Source organism: Equus caballus, chromosome 10 (assembly GCF_041296265.1).
Source record: "Equus caballus isolate H_3958 breed thoroughbred chromosome 10, TB-T2T, whole genome shotgun sequence".
Lineage (NCBI taxonomy): Eukaryota > Metazoa > Chordata > Mammalia > Perissodactyla > Equidae > Equus > Equus caballus.
In genome coordinates, this window is record NC_091693.1 from 83,030,963 (window position 1) to 83,049,474 (window position 18,512).

At 36.8% G+C, this 18,512-nt stretch overlaps 1 protein-coding gene across 3 annotated transcripts in view; it reads left to right on the plus strand.

Annotated features, from left to right (window-relative positions):
• Nucleotides 1-18,512, plus strand: part of LAMA2 (laminin subunit alpha 2) — a 541,014-nt gene that overhangs the window by 124,870 nt on the left and 397,632 nt on the right. For all 3 annotated transcript variants that reach the window (XM_014734836.3, XM_070223794.1, XM_070223795.1), the window contains exons 2-3: nucleotides 8,394-8,564; nucleotides 14,629-14,741. In XM_014734836.3, coding sequence (XP_014590322.1) covers nucleotides 8,394-8,564; nucleotides 14,629-14,741 — 284 coding nt within the window. The remainder of the gene's footprint in view (nucleotides 1-8,393; nucleotides 8,565-14,628; nucleotides 14,742-18,512) is intronic.

An 18,512-nucleotide genomic window follows, 5' to 3' on the forward strand; every position in this document is an offset into this window, starting at 1 on the left:
GACATGATCAGACTCAATTCTTTGGAAGATAATTTCCACAGTGGTGTGGAAGAGGTGCAGAAGTAGAGTTTTGCAGGAATACTTGTAAGGGTGCAGTTGCAGTATATATGAGGTAGGATAGGATGTGCTTATATGAAAGGATAGATAGATAGACAGATACATAGATAGGTGATGTTAAGGTAGAGGGAAAAAAATAAATTTGAAGCAGAAATCTTAGAACGGTGAGAAGTAAGAAATATTTGTCCTCAAAGTACTCTAACATTTTTTCCGGTTTCTGTGGAGTAACATTTTATTAATGCTGGTTTATGTTCACCTATTTAATAAGAATGGCAAAATTTGGGGAATAAAGGTAACTGTGACTTGGTTAACAATATTTTTGTGGCTGGTCTTCATGAAGTCAGTCAGTAATGGAGGTGAACACATGGAAAGGGTGAACGATCTGAACTTTTAGAAAGAAGTGGTGAGCGACAACAGGAGGAACACATTTGTAAGTAGCATTTAGAATCAGAAGAGGTGACTTTTCCTCTCTCGGTGATTCTAGGGATCCACTGTGGAGATCTACAGAAGTGTCATTTTAGAGGAAATCAAGGTTTCACTTACAATAAGAAGGGGGAAAGAGTGCTTTCTTAAAATGGAGAAATTTGGAAATAAATTATGAGACTTGTAAAACTATGATGGAAGCTGGCCTGTGAGTGTGCATGCAGGAGGGAAAAGGAGAACAAGACGGCATAAGACTCAGGAATGACGTAGGAGGTGAAAGGATTTTCATTTAGAGCAGGGAGGTGAGGGGGACAGGGTGGATCTTTAATAATAAGACGAATTCTAAGTCATTTGGGATTACAACAGTTGTGCTTGAAAATTAGCTGTGCCATTCATGTTCTGGGAATTATTTTCTTCATTTGTAAAATTCAAAGTCGAACGAGGCTTCTTTGAACCGAATACCTTTTGCTACCAGATAACCACCTTCTGGTTCATCCCCTGGACAAACATTGCCTACAACCTGAGGAACTGGTCTGAATCGTGCCACACGGCAGATCACACACTAGTATGTAAAGTGCATTTCTCTTCAGCTCACTTGTATTTCTTCAAAAGACAACACTTATGTATTAAATATGACTGTAAGTCAAAGTTCTTCATTTTTCTGAAATAAAAGCTGGAAGAACTGGAAACCTATATAAGAAAAATAGAGTCGCCTGCTGATTTCTGGCCTGGGGTTGTCTGGAGAAATGCAACTCTTCGAAGAAATGTCAATTTAAAATTTTATTGTTACTGGTATTGACAATTTGTAACAGCCAATGATTGAGATAAATCATATGTATACATATGTATATATGATTATGTACACAGATACACACTTACACGTATATGCATACATATAATATTTCTATAGATTCTTTACCAAATTTAAGAACGTTTTCCCGCATACAGAAAGTTGAAAGAATCATACAGTGACCACCCATATATTCAGCATCTAGATTCTAAAATTAGCATCTCTTTATATTTATCATACGTCTTTCCGTCTGTACATAACTATCCATAAATCTATCTTATACCGTTGCAAACTTTATGCCTAAACACTTCATCATGCATATCATTAACTAGAGTTCAGTATTGATTTACTTTCTTTTTTAACGTAAAATTTCCCTACAGTGAAATGCACAAGTAACATTCACTCGCTGAGTGTATCATTCGCTCTCTGAGTGTAACAGTCAATGAGTTTAACAAACGCCTACACCTGTGTAAAACAAACTCCTATCAGGAGGATTACGTCACCTCAGAAATTTCTTTTGTGCCTCTTCCCTGTCAGCCTCTACCCCTAAAGTCAACCATTTTTCTGTTTTATTTCCCCAATAGGTTAGGTTTGCCTGTTCTAAAAGGTCATATAAATGACTAATAGAGTCTGCACCCTTTTTTGGAAAGCTTATTTCATTTGGCATAATGCTTTTGGGAGTCATCCTGTTGCATGTGTCAGTAGTTTGTTGCATTTTACTGCTGAATAGGATTCTGTTGTATGAATATACCACAGTTTCTGTATCAGTTCTCCCATGGATGAAAACCTGGGCTGTTTACAGACTTGGCTGTTACAATAAAAGCTTCTATGGACAGTCTCATATAGGTCTTTTCATGGACGTCTGCTGTCATTCCTCTTGCATGTTTACCTAAGAGTGGAATTTTGGGGTCACGAGTTAGGTGCAGGTTTAAATTTATTAAAAAATGCCTAAATATTTTCTAACATGCTTTTGTTAATTTATATTCCCAACAGCAATGGAGTAGAGTTCTAGTTGCCTCACATACTTTGAAACATTCGGTGTTGTCAATCTTTTGAATATTTTACCTCTTTATGTAAAGCATAAGAACCTTGCAAATATAAAAGTTCATTTATCGTGATCCCTCCATTCACTATTCCTTTATTATAATTCTCATATATATTACATCAACATACATTGTAACCCCCCAAGGCAACGTTATGATTTTTCTTTAAACATTAATATGTATTTAAAGAAATTAGGAAAAATATCTATCAATTTATATTTAAGCTTACTTACACTTATGTCATTTCCAATTTTCTATTAATCCCATGCAGTGATCTTTTTAAATTCTAGATATTACCTTTTTCAGTTCTAGAATTTATATTTGGGATTGTATCGTAGCTTCCATTCCTCTGCTGAGATTTCCTATTTGTCTTTTCATTGTAAGCATTCTTTGTGTGTCCTTGATCATAGTTATGGAAGCTGCTTAAAATATTTGTATGCTACTTCTAACATCTGGTTGCCATCAATGTTGGTCTCCATTTATCCATTCATTGCTTTTCTCTAAAGTATGGGTGGCATTTTATTGTTTCTTTGTATGTTCGGTATTTTTTTAAAAATTGTGTTCTGTATGTCATGAATGATAGATTGTAGAAACACAGGATTCTGTTATGTTCTTCTGAATAGTCATCCATATTTTATTTTTGTGTTATATCAGTTGGTTAACCTGTCTGGACTCAAACTCCAAAGTCTTGTCTTTCCTGTGAAACGCAGCAACTGTGATCTCTGTTTTGTTCTTTTAGCCCCAGCTGGGGTACTTGGAGTCTGACTAGGGCATATGCAGTTCTGGCATCAGTGAGAGATTTGGGAAGAGTTTATACACATATTTTGAGGCTCTCTTTCTGTGGCTTTCTCTTTTCCAGTATTTCTTCCTCACTTTACAGCAGCTGTGGTTGTTCTTAGTTCTGTTCTCTGGTTCTTCAAGACAGTGAAAAAAAAAAAAGAAGACAGTGAACCTGTGGTTTTCTATTTGAGTTTTAGCCATCTTGTATGGTACAGTCTGCAGCACATGCAATATCTTCCTCCTTCTGAGCATACACAGCTCTTCTGGCTTACTTGTTTTGGGTTGTTCTCCAATGTCTTCAAGTATTTGGGAATTTTAAAAAATATATTTTGTTCAGAATTCATAGTTGCTATGTCTAAGAGGCTTGGTCCAATAGGAGCTACTCCACAATTACTAAAAATAGAACCCCCATACACAGGTTTTCAAAATGCTTCTGCCATTTGAAACCAGAATGTGGAATTTTGAGAATTAAGATCACCAGAATCATGCAAACTTGTATGAATATACTACAGTATTTGAGCAAGCAAATATAGTATAAAAAATCCAAATAAAAAATGAAAATTTGGTGAATTTTCTAAATGGTTGCCATATTGTAGCAAAATTTCTGTTTTCTACATGATATAGCCTTAGCTTTTTTAGGTTGTCTGTTTACTAAATGTATATGTTATAGAACAGAATACATTATAGTATTCTTTATATAGCATATATATATATTCTAATCACTAACAGAAACATATAATATAGAGAGAATAAATATTATTTGTTTTTTGTTCAGACTTTGTTCCTAAGCCACAATCTGACTAAATTTACTTAGTCTAGATACTATTCAGAAAAGAAATGTCAATCATAATTGTATGGATAATGATGACTGGCTTTTATGTCATTAACATTACGTGACCTCACATTGAGTTAGGAGGCTGTAAGTCAATACTCTGTAAAGGTTCACCAGCTATTTGTAGTTCATTTACACTCGCAGTGTTTACATAATCTTAAGCAAGCAACACATATTGAATATGGCAATAGATATTGCTCTGCTGCTTTTGAATGGGAGTAAATAGGTGCAGCCTAATAGATTTAACATATAATGAAAATGGGCTGCAATCTATAATACAACCTGCTGAAGATTCAATGAAAGCTGAGATATTGACTGACTCTTCAAATTGGTCGTTAGCAACTAATTGGAGACCTTCTCTGACCAGTACACTTAACTGATTTCTTTTTTTAAATAAACAATAAAATAGCTGATAAAATTTCAAAAGGGGACTATTTCCTCACTGCAAAGCAAAGCAATTAAATTGTGAAAAGGTTAATTTCGAGCACGTGATCAATAAGTGTATCAGAAGCAAATCAATGGTAAGAGCTGAAAGATAATAATAGTAAATTCTATTACTATCTTTAGTTTATGATCAGAAAATTCTGTGAAACAACAAAGGGGTGGTGACTGGGTAAGTAATTTCTTTTATTAACTATGTAATTGATAAGCTTTGCTGAGGGCCAGGTTTGGCTCTTCTTCATGCCCTGATATGAATAAGTCTTCTGAGTTAAAGAGCTGAGTTCAAATCTTAGTTATCATAATCTTACAAATTCATAACCTTGTGCATGTTGTTTACCTGAGCTGCACTCTCTTCATTTGTAAAATGGGACCAATAAAATCTACACAATGAGGTTATTGGAGGATTAAATCATATTATTTAATGAATACAAAATAGCTTCTGAATCAATGTTACCTCCATACCTGTATTCCTTTTATAGCCATGTCATTTTGCTCACATTTTATTCATTGAGCATTTTATTCATTCTGTGAGCAGATTGAGATGTAATACGATTCTTTATTTTTGGAACATATAATGTACAGTGAAATAATTTTTACCATCTATCTTCCCATTTTGGTCCCCTCCCACGATTACTCAGATCTGAGAAAGCACAGGCCAATACAACTCAAATCAGGTCCCGTAGGACTGCACCAAAGCAGGGCATGAGGAGTCTTACCTGTACCTACAAAACAGAATCCAACGTCAGGGTCAAGGTCAGACTAGTCAGAGGTGAGGGAGGAGGCAAAGATCACAGAACAAAAACTGATGTTGGGGTGGCCCATGTGGCCTATTGGTTATAGTTTGGTGCACTCCACTTTGGCAGCCCAGGTTCCTGGGTTCAGATCCTGGGCATGAACCTACACCACTCATCAGCCATGCTGTGGTGGCAACCCACATAGAAAATAGAGGAAGATTGGCACAGATGTTAGCTCAGGGCTAATCTTCCTCAGCAAAAACAAATAAACAAACAAAAAGACACTGACAATCTCCTGGGGCAGTTTTCGAGATGTTGGCTCCTGCCTGAGACAGCTTTTGTCTAAGCAAGCTGGCTTTGTTTGGAGGGGCCAGAAGGGACTTAAGAACCTAAATACATCCTGCAGGCCAACAGGATGAGAGGTAAAGTTTTGCCCTCCTAAAAACAGCTTCTCATTATATCTCTTCCTTCTTACTACCTTTTTTTTTTTTTACACTGTAAATTAAAAATTTAAAGATGTGGAAAAATCCCACTAAAACAAATTGCTAACAGCGACCAATAGGCAGTGGTTTGTGTTGGTATGTATGTGAACCATTATGTGTGTTCTGTGTGTAATCTATCTGTATCTATATCTATATCCATCTTCACATCTGTATCTATATACATGCTATCACATCATCTAATGGGTTAGAATAATGACAAATTCAAGTACTCTGTCAGTCACACAAATCCATGTAAGCTTTCAAAATAAAGTCCACATTCGTATGCTATTTCCACTGCCTGGTATGTTTCCTTTTGCCTTCCTCCTTTCTCTACCAGATAAACTTCTATTTCTTCTTCAAGATGCAGCTCAAGATCACTTCCCACAATAAGCCCATCCTAACAGAACTTTCACTCCCAAATCTTATATGGTACCTGGCATAGTATATGCTCAACACATATTTAATGAAATAATGATCATACAATACATACATACAAAATGGTGATGAATGACAGAAAAGAAAGATATACAGCCAAACCTTATTTACTTAATTATATATCATTCACCAACCTAGACAATAAAATGTCGAAGGTAGAGAGAGAATGCTCTGGGGATGATCAAATTACTTTTAAATTTATAACTTGACAAACTTCACAAAATTGAAGTTGTTTCCAATAAGCCTAGTATACACAGGCAAAACTAAAAAAAAAATATCATAAATAACTTTTCTTTAGTACTTCACCTTTTACAAAACACTCTGTTTCCTTGTGAAATAAATCACAATAGTTTTATGAATAGCTAATATTTTTCTGATCAATCATCATATTAGCTGACCTCACATCCCGTTGACAGAATGTCTCACTAAGTGGCGGCCAGAGCATAGAGAGGGGCGAGGGGTGGGGGAGATAAATTTATCCGGAAGAATGACTGGGATAGTGACTGCAATTAAGTAAAAAAGTAAGTTCTCAACTCCTGGCAAACAAGGGAGAATTGGAAACCTCAAATAACTGTTAGCTGGAGAAAAGCACAGAGCAGGAGGGCTGCTGTGGTGGGAGGGTGCTGGATTGGAACAGCAGAAGCAGAGGGACTTTAGAAACTGGTAGGAAGGGAGGCTGTTTGCTGGCAGCTCTTTCGGAGACCTGAGAGTGACTGAGATGAGAACTGAGGTGTCGCCTGGTCTATGCCTTCAATGGCTCTTTGAAATTTTTGAAAGCGATTACAATAGAGATTCAAATTATTTAAAATTATTTTTTATTTGCTGTAGTATTGTTTATTTCAATGCAATTCTAAAGTTAACCAGCACCACAAATTAGCAATAGATTTGTGTAAGTTTCATATGACACGTGTAGAAACCATGTGGTATAGTGATTAAGAGGACAGACTCTGGAATCAGATTATTTGAGCTCAAATCACAGCTCTGCTACTTGCCAGCTATAATCCTGGGCAAGTTACCAAACATCTTAATAAAATAAGGGTGATAATAGTATGAAGCTCATTGGGTGTCTTGTGTAGCAAATTCGTCCAAACAATAGGGAGTATTAGAACAGTCCCTGACAGAATAGTGCCTGGCATATTATAAACATTCAATAATACTGGATATTACTATTATTACTATGGTTATTATTATTATTTAGATGATGCAGAAGAATGTTTACAAGGTCAATATTTATAATTGATTAATTTTACAAGTATATTGAGTCCTTACTCTATACCCAGCATGTGCTAAGTTTTGAAGATAAGGCAGAAAACGCTTGTGAACTCAAAACTCTAGGGATCTCAATAAAACATCAGGACCTAAGATTTAGTCAGTCAAGGACTTTCTGTCAGAGGTTGAATTGATATGGACCTACTTAGCATGTACATAGAGCAGAGACTACCTAGATGGTTAGCATATTCCTTACATAAATTGAGTCAAATTATTTATAATCTCAAGTGCACTTTCTTCAAGGTGAGTTTTTCACTTAAAGAGTGGCTGCTGATAAGTGACTTTACTAAATTGTCATTGAAAAGAGGTGTATGAAATGCAACTACTAGACATGTATGAAGCAGAATTGACAGTAATTATGAAAAGTAAAGAGCTTGGGTTGGCCTCTTCTATGGAATGAAAGGCCTCCCGAGCCCTGCACTGAAATCAGCCTCTGAGATTGTCTCTAAGCAAGCTGAACAATTTTATCTAAGAAATAATTTCTGGTATATGATCATGGACTACTACGATTACTTGTTTCTCATAAGACATTGCTAATAATATGGCTGTGTAGTGCAGAAGGTAGTAAAGAATGGTTTTCCAAAAGCTTTACTCACGTTCTATCTTCTTCTGTCTGGATATAAAGGAGTTACAATAACCATTTATGCTAAAAGATAATTGAAGCATAAAAATGACCATGAAAAACATAGATGCATAGTTGTGCAAAATCTTTACACATGATTATAATTTCCTAGTAGATATCGAATAGTTGAAATGGAAGATTCAGTACGACTTTTTGCCAATAAAGTGAACAGAAGATTGTTTTTTTAAAGTACGTTAGAGAGAGGATGTTCTTTCTAATTAAGTATTAGAAGTTAAAAATTAAGAAGATAGCTTTAGATTCCATATTTAAGACCCAGAAAGAAAAAACCACAAATGTTTGTTTGATAACACATGCTATTTATGTAGTGTACTCAGTTAGGTCAGATATTTAATTATCACTGGTTATTTTATTTTCAATTAATTTAATGCTCTGAAAAAATCCTATCTTAATTTCATTTTAAAGTGCAGCAAAATCACACCACGTCATTTCTGACCCACACACCTTCATTTGTCCATCTTTTTTAGGTTTATTCCCTGCTGTCCTGAATCTTGCTTCTAATGCTTTCATCACCACAAACGCAACATGTGGAGAAAAAGGACCTGAAATGTATTGTAAATTGGTGGAGCATGTCCCTGGGCAGCCTGTGAGGAATCCTCAGTGTCGAATCTGCAATCAAAACAGCAGCAATCCATTCCGTGCGTATTTTAATTTGTATTTGTATTTGTATGGCACTGGGTAGGAGCTATAATTGAGAGAGTTTCAGGCCAAGTTGCATGAAAGTCAAAGGGCTTGTGATCCCCAAATTCCTAGAACTTTTCTTCCACTGTGAGCTTTTTTGCAGCCCCTCTCTGTCACTTGACAAACATTATTGGAGTTCCTTATGTGGACCAGGTGCAGTGCTGGAGGAGGGTTTTCGAGCTGAAGACCTGTGGCGGTCAGTAGGTTTACTATTGCCAGAATAGTATCTGAGGATATGGTTATGAATTCAGGCTGTATTCGTTCATTGGTCACTTATGTACCAGGTACTGTGCTGGAGATCCAACAGGAATAAAGTGTGGTCCCTGGCTTCAACTAATAAAGAAATGGGAAAAAGGGCAGACCGTTGCTATATAGTGTGTTAAATACACTGGAAAGAATGAGCACAGGGGCCTGTGGGAGAGAGAGGCGGGTCAGAAATTCAGTCTAGGTGTAATGAAGGCTTGCCAGAGAAGTGATATCTAAGCTGAGATCCAAGGACAGGTATGAGCTGAGCAGGTAAAGAGGGCAGGGAGGGAAGAGAAGGAATGCCAGGAAGAGAGATCAGAATAAGACAGTTCCCCTGCTTTCTCAGGGAACTGCAAATAGTTAGGAATGCCCAGAACTGAAGGTGTCAGAGAGCAGAGAGTAGAGATGAGTCTGGTGCAGAGGCCGGAGCCAGATAACGAAGCTTTTAAACACAACGAGAAGAGAGTTTTAAGGAGCAGTGCCGTACAAAGCCCACTTGGTGGCTTCTAGGAACCACACTGATATCTTAGACTCATTCATGTATTTATTCAGCAAGCATTTGAACACCTGCTATGGGCAATGCATTGTACTTGGGCGTAGTGTTGAATCATACATAGCCCGTGGCTTAAGAGACAGAGGAGACGCAGAGGAAATAGAAAAGTAAATTGAGTGCTAAGGGAACATGTAGAGATTCCTGGGAGGGAGCAACCCATGTACTGAGAAAAGAAGGGTTAGTAAGAGGAAAAGGGGAAGAGTATTGTAAAAGAAAAAGCATACATAAAATTTCAAGGCATGAAACAGCATGAGGTATTCATAGAACTGTGAGTAATTTGGTTTGAGTAAAGATTTTATATGGAGAAGGGAGAATGCTGTGAGATGATTCTAGAGATGGGGGTTGATTTAGAGATAGACATTGGGAAATCATCAAATATAAATACTGAAGAGGTTAACAAAGTGAATACTTAATGTCAATGAGGTGAGTTATAATGGGACTAAAGCTTCTCAATTACATTGTTTTTAAATTTGCTTAGTTTTTCTTCTTTTTTGTTTCACTTGTAAAATTTATAAACTGAAGAAAGTTTTCTCTCACAATTTACATTTTTTATCTCAAAAGAAAGTTGGGAGGCATTGTGCATACTTTTTCAGAGCTGGTTAAGGGGAAGAATGCATAGTCTCCTCTCTATTATATAATTTAAAGATGCCAAAAAGATTAATGTGTTTGGAGAATTGAGACTTTTGTGATTAAAACTGCTGGTCTTGTATATCACAGAATGTTAGAAAAAAAAAAGATAAGAAACCAAAGATAGTAACCATTCGAAACCTTTTAATGACTTGCCTTTTAATGACTGGTTATTTCCTATGCCGCAGATTGTATGGTATGGGATAGGAGTGGGGGAGTGATGGAACACATTCCATCTCTTTGCTATTCTTGCATAGAATGATACGGACAAAGGACATAGGTCAGATCCCCGGGGAAACATCAAAAGCAAGAAAATTGAAGGAAAGGCCAGAAAATAAATGAATTGATGGACTATGAGCTTTGAATTCGTTAGGGAGGAAGATGAAGCCTGATGTGGAGAGACTGCGATTGGTTCAGGAAGTGGTGGCCTTGATGATTTCATAGAGAACATGGGGAAGCCTGGAGGCTTGAAAATGGGTTGGGAGGGAATGGTGGGCTGGTGGTTGGGAGTGTGTACATGTGTGTTTAGGAAGAGCTAGGCAGAGAGGAAGAGTTAGAGACATAAAGGATGTAAAATCAAATATATGTGTGTGTACATGTGTATGTATATAAATATATACGTTTATAGTTCCTGCCTATAGGTACAGTGTTTGGGTAAGTAAGGCTCGGATATAGAAGGCAATTAAACAAATATTCAAAACAGTGAACTCAGGGCTATACCATGTAGTACATCTTGTAAATGCTTTCTGAGAAGGAAAACATCAGTGGGAATTGAAGTAAGAAGAGAAAGTTCCAAGAAGGGGGTCAGACTCAGATGGGCATTAAAAAGATGAATTAGCTGAGCTAAGAAGGAAGAGAAAAAGAAGAAAATGTACATAGTCATAGAGACAGGATAGACGGAAGGTACAAAGATTGGGGTGGAAAATAATTGAGTGGAGACTCTTGGTTGAAAAAATGGATGAGATGCATTTACCAAATTGAGTCCAAGAGCAACTCTGTCACTTTTCTCTTCAGAGTTTGATATTCAGATTCTCTTGTGTCTCAGTGGAAGACATCCATATTTAGGCAATCTCACTCCATATTTTCATATTGGGACAAAAAAGTGAATAAGTTGTTTGAGGGCATATGAGGTACGTTTTGTATCTCCCATTTTTATTTACTTGTAGTGTTTTTTAAATTTATCACAGCCTAGATTTACTTTGTGCGATAAATTTAATTTTAAATTACCAGCTTCATTACGTTTCAAAGTTGCGTTTTGGAACTAGAAATTTAGACAGAATAACAATCTAGAGAGTAAAAATCTAGCAACAACCCACATGAATATATTTTAGTAAAAGTTGGAGTAACAGATGATAAAATGCCGCAAATTCTATGAAGAGCTAGAATAAATCTGAAAGGTCTGGACTTAATTACTATACAAAGAAAAGCAAACTCGAAGTTCCTGACTGTTAATAGATTGTGCTTTTCAACTAAATACTAGCAGTTTGAAAGGTTTACTTCATCAACGATTCCCTCGCCAATTTTCAGATGCAATGGCCCTTTAGATTGACTTGCGTAGCTATCCCTGTTGAGGATGTTATAAATTTCTATCTCCTTTTAAATAAGGGAAGTATGCCAACAATTAATCAGTATTTGCAAATTAATTATGATAAAACTTTCATAATGGGGATTATGGTTAAATGTTGATTCATCTCCCAGTCTTCCTTTTTGTGACTAATTCCCATATCAATTTGACCTGAGGTGGCAGATATCAAAATTTCCAATTAGCTCCTCTCACAATTACCTAAGAGCTATGAATTTGATTTGGAAATGTGCTTGTGTGTGTGTTTTTCTATCACATATTAAACCCACAATCTGCAAAGACGGTTCAGGAAGATGTTTGGGGAATGTTTGCTGTGATGTTTATTTCTCCAGAAGCAATGCCAGTAGTAATTCACTTATGGTTCTGATTCCTTATGTGCCAATTTTCATAACCATTCACACCCCCAAGGGCATTTATTTGATATTTAGTTATGCTTCTGGTATTTGTTGTAATTATGAAAACCCGATGCCTTCTCTAGCTTCAACAGAACAAGTTAACTAGCACTAGTTATTATGTATTCAGCAATGTTACTTTTCATTAATGAGATAGGATGTCTCATCTCAGTGGACTGCTAATGTGATAAGACTTGGTACAAGACAAAGTCCATCCAGTTGTTTAGTTGACATAGATAATTTACCAATAAAGGCAAATTATTTTTGTCCTGCCTTAAATACTCACATTACTATAAGTAACTGAAAGGCGTAAGTCTTTATGTTTTCAATTAAGCAGGTTATAGCAGACTATGTCAATAAAATTGGTGTTTAATTAAAATGTCCAAAATCTGAAAATGGCAAATTTAATGAATATTCAGTTTTAAATAAAAATTTCTCTTTTGAAGATGATTTTACTTTACTATCAGACTCCTGTTGCATCGAGGACTTCATTTTGCTTGATTTTTATTGTCAAATTTTTAATTAAAAGCAATTTGTCTTCAATTAAAATTCAGAATGGTATACATCTAGAGAAGGTGTGTAATTAGTTTTACATTTGTGCATAATATCAGAACATTAATAGTGATAGAATGTTTCTCCGGTAACCCCATGAGTCAAGAGTTCCCATCTGAGATATGTTTACTCGTCCATGGCAAAATGAGAACAAAATTCCAAATTTTTCATTAAAATAAAATGAATACCTTTAAATAATTATCCTTCATTTTGATGTTATGGTTTTTAAAACTTTTGTTGGTTTTAAATATCCTTCATTTTCTGAAACAATGGTGATGGCATATTAAACGGTAGTAAAACACTGGAGGCTACCACAACTTGGAGAAGTAAAGAGCTAGAACTCCTATATCAATTCCACAAATTGCTCTCACACACATTTTTAAAAAAAATTTTACTTTTTTCTGAAAGTTTGGAATCTGGGAAGTAGCCCTGTGAGTGGAGTTTTGTTACGCCTGCTTCAGGAATGACACAGAGTTTAATTGACTCATCTCTGGTCAGTGAAGTACTAACTGGTAGAGCCAGCTGGAATCTCTAGCTCCTCATACTCCAGCTCTTCATATTCCAAATATTATGCTCTTTCATCACCATTACCATTAGAATTGTTGGCTAGATTACTACATTATGTAGGCAAATTGGGAGTCCATGATTGTTCTTCGTAGTCAAATGTTTTGTTCATTGTTTGAAGTATTCCTTCCAAAGTATTCTTTTCCAAAAAAAATTGTGTTCTAATATAAAAGGTTATTCTTAGGCCGTTCATTTGAGACATCTTTCAGAGAATTAGTGTTATAAAAGTTCTCAAGACGGACACCCCAAAGTATAATCCATAATGAACAGAAGAGTAGCAGGGAAGCTAACGTCTACTTTGTTTACGTCTCTGTGGGCAAGTATGGTGACTTCCAAGTGAGATGTTAGGAGCTTAAGTACCCTTACTGCAGCCCTGGGAATGGAAATCAGAACATCTTCAACAAGCTCCACACCTGTTATTGTCATCCGTACATGAGCTGAGCCTGTTTAGAGGAGGAGAGAAGGAACAGAACTTGTGTTACTTGGGAAATGAGAAGCACAGATTTGAGTCAAGAACAAATGATTGAGAACCAAAAGGGAATGAGGGCTTTGGCAGCTTGTGAGTAGTGGCTGCTGTTGTGAGATGTGTGGAGCTAAGCTGGAGGAGATGAGGAATTTGAGGTTTGAGGATTGCGAGAAGGAACTGTAAGAGAGTACTGTAGGGGGTGGGGGCAAAGATTGCCCACACCTCCTATTTTCTATCTCCAATCTCCCTTTTAATTCTCACAATAGATCCTGTTCCCATCTATCTGGAGTAAAGGGGAGGAAAGATTCATGTTTTGTTGGTAGGATGGAGTTTCATGTGCCATCCTCTCCCTGCTTGCCATTGCTGTCCAGACGCCTTCACTGAGTTAGTGATTGTGGGGACGGGCAGATGCTGGATGGGAGGTTGGGAGTATATTTCATTATATTTTTAAATAGTGGTAGAAAGTTGGCAAGCTAAGGACTGACTGCAAAAATCCTCAGAGGATGGATTTGACAGCATTTTGTATTAAAACCAGATACATATTGGTTTGCCCAAGTCTTGGTAATAATGAATGTGTCAGAAGGGCAAATCTTCAAGTACCTTTCAGCCACAATTGAGGATTTTATGTTTCTGTTAACAAACTTGATGGCATACTAGAGCTGCCTCAAACGGTACAGTTTTTGCTTCTTTGAATGACTGACACATCAATTAGATCTCAATATTATTTCTTCACACTTAATTTCTGTAGTTATCTTTAAAGTTGCCATTTTAGTTGAAGGCCAGAGTGCTAAGCAGCTTCTTCTCTTACAGCCTAAGTATTTATAACCATTTCACACTATCTTGTAGAGTGCAATGAAGACGTTAACATTAAATAAATTCTATGGAAGATATGAATTGCTTTCTTTTTATATTCTTTTAATGTTTGCTAGTCATATGATGATGGTTTTAACTTAGATGTACCTTTTTCTTTAAAGAAACAACTCTAAATTTATCATATGATCTCTTCTCCTTCTTTCACGTGCTGCTGCTCATTCAATAGAGAGACACCCAATTACGAATGCTATTGATGGGAAGAACACGTGGTGGCAGAGTCCGAGTATTAAGAATGGGATCGAATACCATTATGTGACAATTACACTGGATTTACAGCAGGTATAGTGTCTCCTTTTTTTTTTTTATCATGTTCCACTTTAAAATTGTATCTTGGATTTGCTATTTGCGTACACAGTACTTCTTGGGTGAAAGAATGCTTTTTGTTATCACCCTCCATCCTTTTCTCGATACAATGAACAGAAGGGCATATTCATTTAGTAGATTGTTATTTTAAAATATTTGGCGTTTATTTCTAAAGCACGGCTAAAATGAATTCACACAAAGAGTTTAGAACTGAATTAGGAGCTGACTCTGTTTTGACTAATGAGAGTTAATGATGAAAATACAGATCAACAAAATTTTACATAAAGAAAATATAATAGTGCTATTTTTAACTTTTAAAATAATACAGCATTCCCACTCTGTTCGTGGTGTGTGTACTGAAAGGTTCTTGGATAATAAGGCTCTTGAGTAAATTGCCTTTCATTACTGAGAGTTGAGCAAGCTGTGACAGCTGATTCTTAAATTAAACTTGGGGCACTAAATGAGGTAACACGCTTTGTAGTCGTATAAAATTGATGTTGCGCGTCGTTCGAGTTTGTGTTGCATAGGCCTAGGTGCCTTCTACACTTAATTTCTTTTCTCTTTCTGTTCACATTATTCAGGTGAGGCTGAAGTTATTAATCAAGCATCACCATCACCCCAAATTATTTAGGCTTAGGATGCCAATAAGATGGAATATGGAAAAATGTTTCCATGTTTTGCTGTTATTCCAAATACAAAAGCTTGTTCAATTAGCTGAAGGCTGAGGCTAGAGGTTCTGAATTTAGATGATGTCTTTAACTCAGCCTGTTTTTCTCTCATTCTCTGGAATCACCGTCAGAAAGACTCTCAGCCACTCCTTCCTGGCCCCGTGGAGATAGACCAGCAATGGAGTTTGGGGTTAGTGAAGGGGGAATGGCCAAGATAGTTAATGTCAGATGCCATATACTGTAGAGGTCGTGTTTCCACAGATAGCCGTAGCAGAGGGAAGCACCAGCCAATGCGGGTTAGTCACATTCTCAGGGGCCAGATAGGCACCAGGCGTTTTCCTAAGGGATGCCATTTATCATCACAGGAGTATAACCTCCCCCCGTCAAGTTTTGGGCCGATTTTGAACAGGGTGCACACATCCAGGAATTGTAAAGAGCTGGCTTGTGGGTCTCACAGAAGATCCTCTTTCCACCCATCTGGGACTCCTCAGGACCTGAGCAACTGGGTAGCAGCAGGGGTTCAGTGCAGCAGTTAAATTGCCAGCTGGCATGGATTTATTGCTACTCACACTCGCAGCTGAATGTCAGCCTCGAGTTAATGATATTTCCCAGGAAGCCTCCGAGCCCTAACAGGGAACAGTGGCAGGGCAAACGACCACACTGATCAGTCGTGCTTTAGGTCACTGAAGTCTTGTGCATGAATTCCCTGAAGACCCTAGCCTCGCAATGGACTTCATCCCACTCATAAAGACAACTTGGTTCTTCTTCAGTCACAGCGGTTCTCCCCCTTCATTTGGTCATTGAAAGTCCGCTTTCCCAATCAGGAGAGAGGCTGCTGACTATTGCTTTGGGTCATCTCCTGGGATAGGGAATCAATAAAGAGTGATGGTTAATTGCTCTGGTTTACTCTCCACCAACTCTTTTAGATCATACGTGGAGCAAGAGTGTCAATTATTAATATAATTTGCACATATCGCTTATACTACTCTTGGAGCCCAACCAGATAGTATTTACTTGTCATCAAACAGTAGTGTTTTTTTTCCTTCTAATTTACAACTGGATGGTACAGTTACAAGTTTTTACTCATCATTTCTATCCACCATGTCTGTCATTATTAATTCACCAGATCAAAGAGTCCACCTGAAAGCCCATTTTTCAACAAAGCCATTTATGTTTTCCCAAGTTTGCTTTGCGTCCCTACTCATCCATTCCCACATGGTGTCTCAAGAGTTACGTGGATTTTCCTGTTCTCTCCTCTTCCCATTTAGTTTAATGGCCTTAACAGGAGTGACTACTGAAGACATCTTTTACAGTTTAGTCTTCATAATAAGTGGCACAAATCTGTTTATAAGACAGTTCTGCTTGACTCCAAAGTCTCAAATATACCTACAGGAAGTAGAACAGACTTGTCCTCATATGCTCTCATATCCCAGGATGATGCCCACCTGTGTCCTTATTTTCTTCAGCCCTTTCCTACTTTCTGTTCAAAACAAAGGGAGCACAATCTATAAAATGAAATAAATTCTTATTTCTACTTAACTAAAGATTTTAATTTAGTCAAAGATTTAATGATGTAAAAAGTTGAGCAGGTTTTGTAATCAGATTCCTTAATGGGCCTCCTCGTAGACATTCTTATTATTTCATTCACTTCTTCTCATAATAGGCCTACAAGGCAGCTAGTATTATTATTCCTATTTAATTGTTAAAGAATATCGAGACTTAGAAAAGTTAAGAAACAGCCTTCTTAGCAAAGTTTAGTATGGGCAGGACTGGACTTTCAACTTGAGTAGTCTGAATCCAGACCTCAAACTACAGCAGTATTTCCTAAACTGGGATATGAAAGCCTAGCCTAGAGAGCATATGAGAGTTTTTAACATATAACTTCAAGGGGCCCAGACATTGTTTGGGTTCAAGAAGTACCACACTATCATCTCCTGGCTTCTGTGGGAGAATATAGCCAACATTTGTCTCGTCATGAAAAAAAGGACCAGATCTCTCATTTTCTTGCCTCTCAAAAGGCATAACTGCTGTTTTTTCCACCTACAGCTTGAAGATATAATAGGTTATTCAGTATAATGTGAGCTGTTAAGCAAGTGAGAGTCATGGGCAGCAGTTTTACAATGAATAATAGGTAAATATCACTAAATGTTGTCATTGATTCAGCAAGAGGTTTGACCATTTATTAGTTCTCTTTATTTTCAGGTAAGTGAATTTCGACAATTGCCAGTTTGTTGTTGTTTTTGATATATACTTGGCTCCTTTGTGAAATAATTTTAATAAATTACTGTTTTAAACATAAATAGCCATTTTCTTGATTAAATCATTACAGATTATGCTGAAAATTTCTTTTAAATTTTAACATTCAAGATAAGTACTAGAAAAATATAACAATTTATTGAGAAAAAAGTAGCTACTTATTTTATAAGTAGATTGGTTTTGGATTTTTATTACTAAGGGATTATTAACTTTTCCCAGTTCTACTATTCACTCACAGCATAGCTTGAGCAAGTGATTTAATCATGCTGTGCCCCACGTTCTAGATGAGCAAAATAAATATTATGCTATCGTAACAAGAAATTTGAAATAATGATAATTGCAATGTAACAACTGAATTCCGTCTGGCAATTACAGCTTTTGTAAGGTCCTCGTATCAGCGTAAGCTCAAAGAGAAGCTTGCCTCTTCCGGTGGTGTGTATGCAAACACCCAGTATGATGGCAGAGAAAAAGATACATTAATTTAAAAGACAGTAATAGGGACTTGAAGGTTAATAGGATGTCCAAAATATTCCATTTTAGTCTCTTTCCAACCAGACTTTCACCACAATGTGTGTTATGACATCTGATCTCATTTTATGACTTTTTAAATCTGGCCATTTTCTCAGGCCTGCCCTTTGATTCGTTTAGAAAGAAAGCTGATTGGCAAGTGGGGTAAAAAAGAGGGAAAACTTTTGAATAGACGTTGTTAACATATATTGAGGTCATATTCACTCCTGGATAATCCCGGTAAGCGGTGGAATTAGTTATGGTTGTGTGTAGGAATTTCCTTCACCTCAGTAAACATTTCCCTTGGTCTGTCCCC